Here is a 14,059-nt window from a genome sequence, read left to right on the forward strand (position 1 = left end):
TGCTTTTACTCTACTCTTGGCCACTGTGCCCCTGTCCCTTCCAGGTCCCACATGGCCCATCCTCATTCCTACACAGGACGTGACACGACAAGACCCGAGCAGCTTGGCAATTCTGTGTGACTTTATTGAGAAAGGGAAGGTTAGAAAAGCAACAGCATTTTGGTGCCAGCCTGAGGTGCCGTGTGCGGAGCAGAGGAGGCACTTGGGTGGGAAAGTAGGAGAACAGCCCCTTTTCCGCCGGGTCCGCTCGCTAACCAAAGCCATCCGCCGCTGTAGTGGAGCATGAACGCCGTCAGAACAGCCACCTTTCCCTCAGCAAAGGCAACGGAAGAGGATCAGGGTCACGCCCTATTTCTGCAGCACGCACGCCCCTTGTTAGTTCCTTCCATCGTTAGTTCACTGGGGACATAACCGAGAAGCTAGTAAAGCTGTAGGCAGGCGTGAGGGCCGGCTATTCCCTTTGTAGCCCAACCATCTCTCATTATCCACAGTGCCCACGGGGAGAGTCCTTCTCCCAGACCTCTTCAGGGACAGTGTCCATGGGAGGGTATGAGCCGGCCTCCTGCACTGGCTCCCCACGCACAGCACTGCTGGGGGCAGAAGAAAACTGCACGCGTGGAAACAGGAACATGCACACCCAGAGTGAAACCAAACAACAACGATACAGGTCCCCTATGGTACTTTACATCCAGAAAGCCTGTACAGACAGTAACTAGCTAACCCCCCACCCCAAGACAGACAGACAGTAACTAGCTAACCCCCCACCCCAAGACAGACAGACAGTAACTAGCTAACACTCCCAGATAGACATTAACTAGCTAACTGCCCCCCCAACAGACAGACAGACAGAAACTAGCTAACCCACCCAGACAGACAGAAACTAGCTAACCCCCCACCCCCAGATAGACAGACAGTAACTAGCTAACACCCCCCAGACAGACAGTAACTAGCTAACCCACCCCGACAGACAGACAGTAACTAGCTACCCTCCCCCCAAGACAGGCAGGCAGTAACTAGCTAAACTGCCCAGACAGAGAGCTGGTCAGTAACTTGCTATCCCCGCAGACAGACTGTCAGTAACTAGCTAACCCGCCCAGCCAGTACCTAGCTAATCGCCCAGCAGTGCTGGCTCATCTCCTCCCATGACCAATGCCCCAAGAGGGGGCTCTAGGAGAAGGACTCTCACAAGGCTCCCATCATGGAGCTCCTCCCATTGCCCGTTGGGGCGGGGCTTTCTCCTTTACAGGCCCCGCCCTCAGACTCAGCAGATTCCCAGGGCCTGCCGGTGTTGCTGTGCCGCTGCATGGAGTCTGGCCCCATCCCCTGGCTGCAGCGGCCCCGGGGCAGGAGGTGGGGCGCAGTGCTGAGAGCTGCTGCAGGAGGCAGGCAGGGCTCTGCCCCCATCCCCTTAGGAGCCGGAGGAGTCTTGTGGTAGGGAAGGGGCTGCCTCCCCCTGCACGCACACACACACACACACACACACCCCCTGCAGGAGAAGCAGATGCAGGGCTGGGGAAAGGGCCGATGGGGATCAGCACTGATGTGGGGGCTGAGGTTGTATAGTTAATTATTGCCTGGGGGCGGGGGGTGCAGATGTGGGCTGGGGGGGCAGGACTCAGAATTAATGAGTTAGAATGTTGGGGTTTGGGAAGAAGCTGGAAGCGCTGCCCCATGGAGCAGCAGTGAGAGCCTCTGCAGGGGGCAGAGTCCCTGACTCTGTGTGCTGGGGAGAGCTGGCAGCCCTGGCAGCTGGCAGCCCATGGCAACTATCACACACACACTGGGGAGAGCTGGCAGCCCTGTTACTATCACACACACACAAGAGCTGGCAGCATGGTAACTATCACACAGAGAGATACACACACAGATACACACCGGGGAGAGCGGGCAGCATGCTAACTAGCACACACACACACAAATGGGAGAGCTGGCAACACTGTAACTACACACACACACACACACACACACGGGGAAGAGCTGGCAGCACTGATTGTCACAATTTTTTTTTCAAAAATCCAAAACTAGCCCAAACCCATCCTTGCACTCTTTAAACCAAAACCCTCCTGATTTGGGGGCCGATCTCATGATTGGTGGGGTCTGACACATGACTGGGGTGGGCGGTACTGGGGAGGGCCTGGGCAAACAGCTCATTTTTCTCCTCTCATCAGGGAACGTTGCCCAGGACCCAGAAGGGGGCAGGTGAGGGTGAGTCGATCCCATTGAACGGCGACCCAGGTAGGAGGCCCCAGGGCTGAGCGTGAGTCTCTCTGGCATGACAGAAGCTGACGGTGACCCACTAATCTCCCACTTCTGGGGCGTTCTCCCCGGCTGAAGGTACCAACACGCCCTGGTTTGGCTTGTGTGCCCATCTAGCTACCTGGCTGTGGATGCTCCCTGTGCAGGGACCCAGAGCAGGGCCTTCCAGACAGAGCTGCCAGGCTCTTCTCTATACCCCAACATGCTTGTGTGCAGAGCCCAACCAGTACATAGCATGAGCAGGCAGATCCCTGGCCTGCCCCCGAAGCCGTTCTCGCCCATGTGGGGCAAGGAGGGGCCGGTGCTGTAATGGTGGCTGACCCCTCTATCAGTGCGGAGGGCTCCCTCTAGCAGGGAACTTGGGGTGGGGCTGGGGAAATGCAGCCTGGGGCAGTTATTGGTTTCTTAGGCTCCAGGGTCACACAGCTGTGTCAGCTGCAGGCACAGGCCCTGTGTGTTGGTCTCATGCTGATGGTGCTGAGCAGACCCTGACTGCTTAGCGGCACAACTTAGGATCCCCGCACTCCCTCCAGATGCTGGAGACCATTGATATCTGGCTGCACATTCTGCTGTCCGGAACACCACCCTCTGGAATGACAGAGGCTGGCAGGACTATGGGGTTCTGCTCTCTAACCTTCTGCAGAGGCCAGGACGTATCCTGTGGTGTCTTAGTTAGCAATGAGTAACCCGCCATGGCAAGGGATGTGACGTAAACAGGGGCACTGCTGTTCCCCTACAAGCTTGTGGCCACGGTTCGGTTAATAACAAAATACATTTTCATGTTTCTATCAAGTGTCACATAAAACCCTCATAGAAAACCTTGTGCAAGCAGGTCAGAAGCAGATTGCTTCCCCCAAGGCGTTTCTTGACACAGTGCTCTGTGCTTGGCATTACAGGACCGTGCTGATGGTCTCTTTGGGGACCTGGGTGCTAGGCAGTGATTTAAGGTACTCCAGGTGCTTCCTGGCATCTTCCTGGTTGTGTCGAACATAATACACCACGTAGGTGATGACCATGGTGAACCAGCCGAACATGGTGATGAACATAGCAACATCCGTGGTCTTTTGATGGATGTTACAGAAATTGACGCCAGAGTCCAGGACCTGGATCAAAGGTTTCCCGACATATTCTTCCCGCACAGAGGTTTGGCAGGTGATCTCGTTCACCGACTCAGGATCTAGCTTCACTTCCCAGAGCACCTCCTGCAAAGCGCACTCGCAGTGCCACGGGTTATTGGACAAGCGGATCTTAGCATTCAATTTGACCAAGGCTTCCTTGGGAATACTCTGAATAAGGTTATTGGAAAGATCCAGCGTCCGCAGCCCGTCTGCCACCCCTCTGAAAGCTGCCATGTCTATCTTCTCAATGGCATTTCTGGAGAGGTCCAGCTCTTCCAAGTGGTTCAGGTGTTTGAACGCGTTGTTGGGGATCTGGGTGATTTTATTTGCATCGAGCTTCACAAACACAGCATCTTGGGGAATGTCCTTTGGGATTGCATCCAAATGCTTTGAGCTGCACAGCACAGCCATGGCTCCTGAGTGATCTGTGCACTGGCAGGGCTGGGGGCAGGAGGTCCACACAGGAGGGATGCACAGGAGGAGGCAGAAGAAGACGCGTGCAGAGGACAGCTGTGCCAGTGAGGATGCCGGGTGTGCCAGGAACATTCTGATCATCGTCTCAACGGGGCACACTTCTGCATGGCTGCTTGGGAAATGTTAGTCTTTGCCAGCTAACCTCTCCAGGTGTGCAAAGGGACTAGCTGGAGGCAAGTCACATACTCTCTTTTCTTGTCTTTCAAAGTGCGCTCTTTTGTTTCTGACAGCAAAAAGAGGGAGGGGAAATTGACATTATTTTTCTTGACACTATGAAACACTTAGATCTCTCGGTGTCTGATCTACATTAGCAAAGCAAGCGCTGGGTTAATCTGCTAAACCTGTGCCCCATCCCCTAACAAGGTCATCTACCATCATCTCAGATAGGCTCCATTCAGATGAAAGTTACTTCTCTGCAGTTTTCAGATTTTTAAATGAAAGGGTCAGTTATTGAGGGCCATGGTGTGACACGGATACACCCTGGCACAGGGAAGTAATTCCCCACTCCATGCACAGCTGTGGAGACTTCCCAGCCCTGGGGACCAGGTGCACAGGTGCAAGGGTGTTGCCGTTGAGTAGTTGATATTGCACAAAGGTTCTTATAATCTGTTGCTGGGACAGTCTTGCCAACATCAAGTGTTAAAAAAACACCTGAACCAGACCATCCAAATTTGTGAGATTGGCTTACAAATTATGAGATTGTAACAAATAATCAAAGCAGGGTTGTTTTCATTTGTCCTCTAGTGTGTGAGCCTTTAGAGGTCACTATTTCAAGCTTTTCTTTGCAACCAAGACAATTAGGAAGTTACTTTAAAACAAAAGAACACCGAGATTATGATGGGATAACATGACTCCAGGAGCTGGAGCTTTAAGAAAAAACACTAAATATCACATAGAATGGAGAGAGATGGCAACACTGAAATTAGCACACACACACACGCACATTTACATGCCTGTTCTCCAAACAAATGGTCATTTCATCAGTATGGGAGCTTGGGGGTGGGAGGTAACACTAATTTGAAAACAAAATAATGCCTAATATTAGGAAAGATGAGGACAAACTGGAGAGAGTCCTGAGGAGAGCAACGAAAATGATAAACGGTTTAGAAAACCTGCTCTGTGTGGAAAGACAAAAAAACAGGGCATGGTTAGTCTTGAGAAAAGGAGACTGGCAGGGGGGACCTGAGAACCATCTTCAAATCTGTGAAGGGCTGTTACAGAGAGGACGGTGATCATGGGTGTCAGGTATAAGAGGCCAGGGGAGGCTGAGTCTCCCCCAAAAAGGCCAGTGACGCAGGGGGGAGAAATGCAGCAGACGTGGCACGGGTCACCCCTCCAGCGGCGCACCGGCCCACTGCCGCCTTTGGGCACCAGAAGCAAAGCCCCATAGATTTGGGGAGCCCCGCCCACGCTCTGCTCCATCTCTTCCCCTGATTCCTGGCTCTCACTCTGCCTCTTCCCAACCCCGCTTGGCCTTTTCCCCTGAGGCCCCGCTCCCTTCCTGTCCTTGCTCCTCCTCCTTCCCTGAGGACCCCCCACCCTCTGCTCACCTAAGGCAGAAAAAAGTGATGGGGGCATGGCCCCATAGCCCCCTTGGTGGCCCGCCCTTCTGTGAAAGGGATGGAGAGGAGCAAGCAGCTGGTGAGGGGAGTCTTGGGGGAAGAATCAGAGAGGAGCAAGGGGCCGGAGGGGGGGTCTCGGGGGAAGAGGCAGAGAGGAGTGAGCAGCGGGCGGGCGGAGCCTCGCGGTAGGAGGCGGTAAGAGCCAGTGCGAGGGCAGGGCCTCGGGGGAGAGAATGACTGGGCACGGGGCCTTGGTGGCAGGGCCACGGTCCAGGTGCAGGTGGCCCCCCCCCAACTTCTAGGGAGCTTTGGCACGTGTGTGAGCCACCCCAAAGAGAAGACTCATGTGCCACCTATGACTGTGATCAATGGTTCTCCGTGTCCATTGAGGGTCGAACAGGAAGTAATGGGTTTAACTGCAGCAAGGGAGGTTTCGGTTAGAGAGTAGGAAATGTTGTCTAACTCTCAGGGGAGTTAACTCCGGAACAGGCTTCCAAACAAAGGCTGTGGAATCCCCACCACTGGAGGTTGCTAAGAACAGGTTGGACAAACACCCGCCAGGGCTGGTCTAGGTTTATGTGGTCCTGCCTCAGTGCAGGGGCTTTAAGTGAGTTGGATTAATACAGTAATTAGAAGGGTTACCTGCCCCAGGCTATGGGCACCCCTGCCACAAATGACAAGAACAAACAACAGCTTCCCCCCAGATCTAGCAGAGTTCAACCCCAGCCACTCTCCAGCCTGCCCTGGCCAGCCTAGATCTAACCCCACACTTTCTGCAGCAGCCCCCACACATAACGCAGCGTGTGCAGACCTGCGGAGGAGCTTGTTCCAGCGCTGTAAGACCCTCATGGAATTCCTCTGTTGACCCCAGATCTGGCCATCCCGGCATGGCAAGAGAGGCAGGGTCTTCACTCAGCAGGTCCCAAAGCATTTAGGCCCCAGTTCAGCCAAGCACTTAAGCATGTGCTTAAATACTCTCCTAAATAGGGATGGATTAAGCACATGCTTGAAGTTAAAGCATTATGCTGAATCAAGGTCTTCCGGCTTTATAGGTCAAAGCCAACTCCTTCAATTCAATCCAGAAGCCATATCTATGAATGGGGTTGCACAGGTGTAAGATCGGTGCAGAATTTAGCCTGATAAATCCATATTAAACTGGCTTTCAAAAGCTGAAGCTAGGCACTGAGCTGAAAGTTTGATTAGCCAGAGGGGTCGTGTCCATGCCAGGCGACAGAGAACAATGAGTACGCCCAGCTTCATTTCACTGGGAAGCACAATTTTACTACTAGCCTGTCTGCATCTTCCTCGGCTGCCTGGCAAGGTTTGGCGAGAGGGTTCTTTCGTTCCAGTGAATGCCAGTGTGGCACAGCTTCCAATCGGACCCATCTGCAATATGCTCAGTCACCTAGGCTGGGCAGGGGTACTTTGTAGCTAATAACTAGCGAAAGGACATATTTCCTAAGAGCCCGCTCTCCTCTCCCTGAATACAATCCTGCTGCTTCCATAGGGTGGGAGATCACTAGGAACCTGACTTGCTAATGGCACTTCTTGTTTGCTAAATCCGCAATGAGAAGGCACCTTACCTGAGTTGAGGTAAAATCATTTGGCTGCTGTTCAGCTTTTGTTATTCTCCTCCTTCAGCTGCCAAGCATGTAGCCAGTGCTGTCCCTCCAGCCCGGTATGCCTGAGTCTGGGTGAGATCCAGCAGGGCTAGCAGAGTTTAAACCCCATCCACCACTTGTTGCTGTCTGTTCAGTCCTCATGTCTCCATCTCTGTGGTGCTTTCCTTCGCCTCGGCATACACACAAGCCACACACCATGCAGATGGGCTGTAATTGGACAGCATCTGCCTGTCACTGACATCCTCGCTGCGCATCCTTGGATTTTTTAAAGGGACAGCCTAGTAATAACTCAACCACATAAACAACCTCAATCTCTTCCCCACACATCCCTGTGTCATGCTGGCAGGTGTGTACATCGCAGTAGGTTCTGGGCATGATTACCAGGCAATCGGTAATAGATGGGAAGAGGTAGAGTAGTAGCTCTCTCACGAGTGCTTTCAAATTCCCTCCAAATTTCTGTCTTCAGTGCAGTGTCTTCTCCTATTGACAGGAGGGTTTTAAACTGCTCCCAAGAGACTGGATCTTACCTGCCACTGGTGTTGGCTGTGGCTCCCCTTGTCCCAGGGATGGGCCAGCCCTTCCTGCTGGAGTCTCAGTGGCTGGCTGCTTTGGGTTCTGTCCCTGAGGGGTGAGAGGGCGAGTCTGGCACTGAAATGAATCAAGCAGCCTCACAGAAGGGTGTACGGTGTACGGTGAGAGTTGGGGCAGGGTTGTGGTGCTGGCGCTGGCTGGCACTCAGGAGATCTGGGGTCTAGTCTCAGCTCCACCGTCACCTCCGGGGGTGAGTCATGGACTCTCTCTGGGTGGAACACCCTTCCCTACCTCTCCTTGTCCCCCACAAAGGGAGAGCTCCCCAAGTGCCATGCTGGCTGGGCGAGGTTAGCTCTCTCCTCCACAGCACATTGGCACTGCTTGCATCTGACCCCGGGCGCCCCCTCTAATGTGCCCTGCAGATTGAGCCCTCAGCTTGCCTAGAGTGCTTCCCTGGGGAAATCTATGCTGTGACTGCTCCTGTCCTGTGGCTGCATACAGGGTGTCTCCCCATTCCCCTGCTCCTGGCTCTGTGGGGCAGGGGCTGTCTCTCAGGGGCTCTGATCTTGGGTGGAGCTCAAGGTGCTTCCCTACTGGATAATCACATTGTTTTCTGGGCCTCCTATCAGCCCTGACCCACTAGCAGCCACTCAGGGAGCAGGGGCCAGGGTGACGTCTTTGCCCCAAATAGTCCAGCAGATTGCACGAGGGAAACCATTCTGTCGACTGCAGGGTGATCCACGCTGCCTCTGCCCTGCCTCTTCCTGCCCAGGCTGGCCACGTTGCACCTGTGCCAAGGGAAGTGTGGCCCAGGAAGGGCTGTGGTCACACTGGGGCCGGCCCTGGAGCTGTCACCCAGCTACTCAGGAGCCATGGCGAAGCGGATGGGCTCTGCCCTGGTACTGACAGGCTCCCGGCTGGCCATTGCACGGCACTGCCTCATTAGCCCAGCACATGCCAAAGCCCTTGTGCTCTCCCTGCTGAGGCCACGCTCACTTGGGGCAAACTCAGCCCCCCAGCACGAGCCCTGCCAGAGGAGCGTGCAGTGGAGGAGGCCAGGTCTCAGGGATGCACAGCCAGATCGTCCCCTGCAAGCAGGGGCCCCGGCCTGCCAGCAGCTCCGTGGCTTTCGCATAGGACCTGTCATGCTCATCAGTTTAAAGCTGCACCATCGACTCCCTCTGAGGGGATGTGGAGAGTCAAACCCATCGGGGCTCCGCTGGTCCCCGTCACAACTGCTCGGAGGCTCCTGGCACTGAAATCTTGCCAAGTGTTTGGGACCAGCGCAGGGACCGGCCAACTGCTGTCCCCATGGCATTGTACCATCTCTGCAGGGCACGTTCGGGGGATTAATAACTGCATTGCTGATGTGCCCAGCGAGCCGTGTGACTGCACCCCCCTCCTCCCCCCACAAACTCATGTGCCCCCGAGGACATCCCCAGCCATTCAGCTTCCCTGTAGGGACAGGACGGGCTTAGCATCTGTGATCCGACCTGCCCCAGTCCCAATGCCATGGCCCTGTCTCAGGAGCTTCAGGCTGGCAGGATGGCTGGGTTATGGGCAGATACAGAGAATACAGTTACTTCACTGGGAGCTGCTGACACTCTTGGGAATGTTAACAGCTTCGACGTGGGAATGCGCTAGCCCTGGGATGGCCAGAGGGCTAATTCCAGTTATTAATTTAGGACTAAACACTCCCCTCAACCTGCAGAACTCCCAAAGATCAAGGGTGGAATGTGGCAGTTACATAGCAACTAAACATCTAGTTATTATCCCTTAGTTGTTCAGTACCTTCACGTCACATTCAGGGGGAGATATGCTCGTAAGGTTTACAGCACTATTTCTGCCTCTGTTCTCTCTCCCTTCCCTATCTGTTCCTCTCTCTTTCTCCATCTGCTGTTCCTCCCCTCCAGCAACACCCCCTCAGATACAGTGATGAAGTAGTTAATGACAGGGGAACTGTCATCACGGGGCTGTAGGGGTCTCACTCCAATTAGATGACTAGTAGGTGGGAGAGTTCACAGCTCAGAGCTGTTGTTTCAGGCTCTCTGCAGACTCAGACAGACAGCACTGCAGTGGTTTATACTCGATCCATGTTCAGATGTTTTTCTTTACAAGTGCCAGGGCTAGAAATGGACTTGTTTGTTTCACACAAAAGCTGAGATTCTGCACAAGCCAACCTGTCTTGTGATCCATTCAAATGCCTCAGCTGGGCTGGCTCTGGGACACCCTTGCTATAGGCTCAGACCTGCATTTCTGTCTTTTTAGCTTTTTTTCATGCAGGCAGAGGAGTCCAAAGGTCAAGCAGAGGATGGTGGCACCACTTCTAGGGGGAATGCTGTACAGACAGCGTACCTCGCCACATGGCCTGCAGGCCGTCAGCCCAGACACAGAGAAGGAGATGGGACAGCAGAGGAGCAAGGCCTACGTTTCAAAGCATGAATTCATGCCAGGGATGCTGGGGGTGAGTTCCCTCTCATTTATAATGATGTAAATCAGGAGTAGCTCCATGGAGAGCCATGGAATTACACCTGTGCAAAACCTGTGTATGTGCAAGCAGAATCAGTCCCCTCTGTACACACGGCAGATAACGGGCCAGATCCTGAACTGGCAGAAATGACCACTGGCGATGCCAATTTCTACCAGCTGAGGATCTGGCCTAAAGCATATTGCATGGGTAAAGCCATCCCTTGAGCTCTCAGTGGCCTGGTGGCTACTAAGGACTAATTTCCCCCCCGGACACAGGTATTTATTACAAATGTATCAATGGCATGAGAGGACACTTACTGAATTAATTCTCTATGTCCTTGTTAAGTGTGCTGGTATCTCCTCAAATGCCATGAAATCCCAGCCCGATGTGGAAAGGCCCCGTTCCAGGCAGAAGGGAAGAAATAAGATCAAATGGCATTTGTAGGGAAAGCCATTCCAGAAAGGTAGCAAGCTAAATGCTAAAAATGGGAAATGCAGCGGTCTGGCAACGCTAATCTCGTCTAAATAAGGACTCAGATCTGCTGCAAACTTGCCCAACCATCTCTGTACTGGAGTAAGCTATGGCCTAGGAATTTGTACACAAATTGTTTGGGTATCGGGGAACTTCTGTTTATGACTAAATTAGGCTTATAGTGGAAAGCCAGCTCCTAGCATAACAACTATGCAGAGACAATGTGACTGGCCCTAATGCAAGTAATGCCATTAATGCTAGCCTAGTCACTGCCATGCAGACGCGGAAGCGAAGCAAAGCTGTTTATTTTGGAAGCTGCAGCCCTTCATATCCAATCCCATTAGCATCCAGCACTCTCACGTTATATTTTTATTCGGTGTGGCTGCCTAAATCAATGAATTCCAACATTTTGAGTGTCGAATTACACACAGTAGCTCCATGCACAGAGGGAGTTAAGTTCAGTAGTGACCATTTACTAAAAGGACATCATATGCAATTGATCTTAATTGTTAGATTTATTGAGTTAAGTGAAGCATTAAATAAAACATCATTCTGTCCCCTTATGCAAACGCTGAAGCCTACTTTGGTGCATCATTGCAGGCGAGATGCTGTTGTTCTGCATACACTGCTCAGTATATCATTGTGGAAGGAATAGTTTGATTGCGCAAAGACTGACTAAATGACAGCAAAAAATCCCATCAAGACCAGCCACAGTCATCAAGGTCTAGCTGCACAAAGGGCCTTAGGTGCTGGGCCGCTGATTGTTACAGCACTCATCAGGGATGGGGAGGGCCCTTGCCAGGGGATGGGGATGGGGAGGGCCCATGTTTCCCCTATGCCAGAGGAGGAGGAGGGGTCTGAACAGCGATCTGTCACCTCACAGGTGCTGGGCTGTGGGGTTCCCTCACCCTCTCTGGTTAAAGCTGTCCTACGGCGGAGATGTAAGGAAAGAGAGCATGAGAATGACTGTATAGCCTGCTGGTTAGAGCACTTACCCAGGAGCTGGGATTCCCAGGCGCCAGTCCCCCTGCTCCAGTGACACTAATTATTTATCCACAATTCAACAGCTTCAACTGGAGAGATTGAGGGAAGAAGGCCACTGCAGAATAGCCCAGTGGTTAGAGCACTCCACTAGATCCCTGTTCAAATCCCTTCTTTTCGTCGGGTGGAGGGGGGGACACGTATGGGGGTCTCCCACATCCCAGATGAGTCCCCAAGTCACTGGGCTAAAACATAGGAGGGAGCTCCTCCTCCCTGTCCTCCTCCCCCAGCTGTTTTGTGTGAACTCACATGTGGAGCCCGATCCAGTAAGCATGCTCAGGGCGCACCTAATGGATTCAGCCCCACGTGCAACTTAGATGCCTAAATCCCTTTGTGAACCGAGGCCAAAGTGCTACACTCCGGCCCTCTTCCTGATCCACTGCTAGCTAATGGGCTGAGAGGGCTTGACAGATGTTCTTGCTAAGCAGGTTTATATGCAAACTCTTTCGCAGCTTGTTTTGAACTAGTTTTGATCTGGAGATCCTGGTCGGCTAGCCTGGGAGTTACGTGTGATTGGCTGGCGAAAGGATGTGACCACATCATTCATTTTTACCAATGAATTGTGGCAGGGTGGGAAATCAGAGATCAGTGTCCAGCGACTTCGTAAGGAATGGAGGTGGATGTTTGGGGGCTGCACAGGAATCCAAAGGAAGAATAACAGGCCTGCAGTCTATCTCCCATGGTGCTACTGCCCTCAAAATGCCTGGTCCATACGTGTGCCTATTTACGACACTGACACTTTAACAGCAGCTATTTCAAATTCAAACCCAAATATGCAACCTCACCCACCTTGTCTCCATAACCTGGTTTTCCCAAGTCACCCCCCCTTGTCCTCTAGAACCACTCGCCAGCCATGTTTGACTGCTCCGGCACTGCGAGGGGATGTCAACGGCTGGGGGCACAATTTAGGCCCTGACTGCTGGGTGCTTTCTGCCCTGGCTGCTGGCATGCTAGCATCTAAGGAAGGTGACTAGAGCTGGTTCAAGGAATAAGCTCAGATACAATACAGTTCCCAGCATGTTCAGGGCCAAATATGAGGATCCTGGGCTTTAACAGGGGTGCCAGGGACCCCAACCTAAGGAACAGAGCAAGAAATATATAATAGCAGTAGATGCTCAACCTAGATTGGGGTTAATTCCTTTATAACATGCTGCCCCATAACCCCACTTGGGAGTCAACATTTTGTGTCAAAACCAGTGAGATTGCAACAAGACCGAGTAGCTCGCACACACAATAGACAGGTTTCAGAGTAGCAGCCGTGTTAGTCTGTATTCGCAAAAAGAAAAGGAGGACTTGTGGCACCTTAGAGACTAACCAATTTATTTGAGCATAAGCTTTCGTGAGCTACAGCTCACTTCATCGGATGCATTCAGTGGAAAATACAGTGAGGAGATTTATATACACACAGAACATGAAAAATTGGGTGTTTATCATGCACACTGTAAGGAGAGTGATCACTTAAGATGAGCTATTACCAGCAGGAGAGTGGGGGGGGGGGGGGAGAAAACCTTTTGTAGTGATAATCAAGGTGGGCCATTTCCAGCAGTTAACAAGAACGTCTGAGGAACAGTGCGGGGGGGCGGGGGGAAAATAAACAAGGGGAAATAGTTTTACTTTGTGTAATGACTCAACCACTCCCAGTCTCTATTCAAGCCTAAGTTAATTGTATCCAATTTGCAAATTAATTCCAATTCAGCAGTCTCTCGCTGGAGTCTGTTTTTGAAGTCTTTTTGTTGAAGAATTGCCACTTTTAGGTCAGAAATCGAGTGACCAGAGAGATTGAAGTGTTCTCCGACTGGTTTATGAATGTTATAAATCTTGACATCTGATTTGTGTCCATTTATTCTTTTATGTAGAGACTGTCCAGTTTGACCAATATACATGGCAGAGGGGCATTGCTGGCACATGATGGCATATATCACATTGGTAGATGTGCAGGTGAACGAGCCTCTGATAGTGTGGCTGATGTGATTAGGCCCTATGATGTTGTCCCCTGAATAGATATGTGGACACAGTTGGCAACGGGCTTTGTTGCAAGGCTAGGTTCCTGGGTTAGTGGTTCTGTTGTATGGTGTGTGGTTGCTGGTGAGTATTCGCTTCAGGTTGGGGGGCTGTCTGTAGGCAAGGACTGGCCTGTCTCCCAAGATTTGGGAGAGTGATGGGTCGTCCTTCAGAATAGGTTGTAGATCCTTGATGATGCGTTGGAGAGGTTTTAGTTGGGGGCTGAAGGTGACGGCTAGTGGCGTTCTGTTATTTTCTTTGTTGGGCCTGTCCTGTAGTAGGTGACTTCTGGGTACTCTTCTGGCTCCATCAATCTGTTTCTTCACTTCAGCAGGTGGGTATTGTAGTTGTAAGAATGCTTGATAGAGATCTTGTAGATCATGGTGGAATTCCTCAAGGGCTTCTTTTCCATGGGTCTAGATGATGAAGGTGTCATTAATATAGCGCATATAGACATCTTCATCATCTGGACCCATGGAAAAGAAGCCCTTGAGGAATTCCACTGTGATTTCA

At 52.1% G+C, this 14,059-nt stretch overlaps 1 protein-coding gene across 3 annotated transcripts; it reads right to left on the reverse strand.

Annotated features, from left to right (window-relative positions):
- Positions 1-2,075: 2,075 nt before the first annotated feature.
- On the reverse strand, positions 2,076-7,654 carry LRRC3 (leucine rich repeat containing 3). Of its 3 annotated transcripts, none has more exons than XM_074963024.1 (3): positions 7,560-7,654; positions 6,994-7,239; positions 2,076-4,071 (listed from the first exon to the last, which is right to left on the reverse strand). In XM_074963024.1, exon 3 carries the CDS (start codon positions 3,927-3,929, stop codon positions 3,147-3,149), a length of 783 nt encoding a protein of 260 aa, XP_074819125.1. In that variant the 5' UTR covers positions 3,930-4,071; positions 6,994-7,239; positions 7,560-7,654; the 3' UTR covers positions 2,076-3,146. The 3 variants fall into 3 exon arrangements, with proteins under 3 accessions (XP_074819125.1, XP_074819126.1, XP_074819124.1); XM_074963025.1 differs by lacking the exon at positions 7,560-7,654 and adding an exon at positions 6,222-6,389 and having other exon boundaries at positions 6,994-7,278; XM_074963023.1 differs by lacking the exon at positions 7,560-7,654 and having other exon boundaries at positions 6,994-7,278.
- Between the last annotated feature and the right edge of the window lie 6,405 nt (positions 7,655-14,059).

This window comes from Natator depressus, chromosome 9 (assembly GCF_965152275.1).
Source record: "Natator depressus isolate rNatDep1 chromosome 9, rNatDep2.hap1, whole genome shotgun sequence".
Lineage (NCBI taxonomy): Eukaryota > Metazoa > Chordata > Testudines > Cheloniidae > Natator > Natator depressus.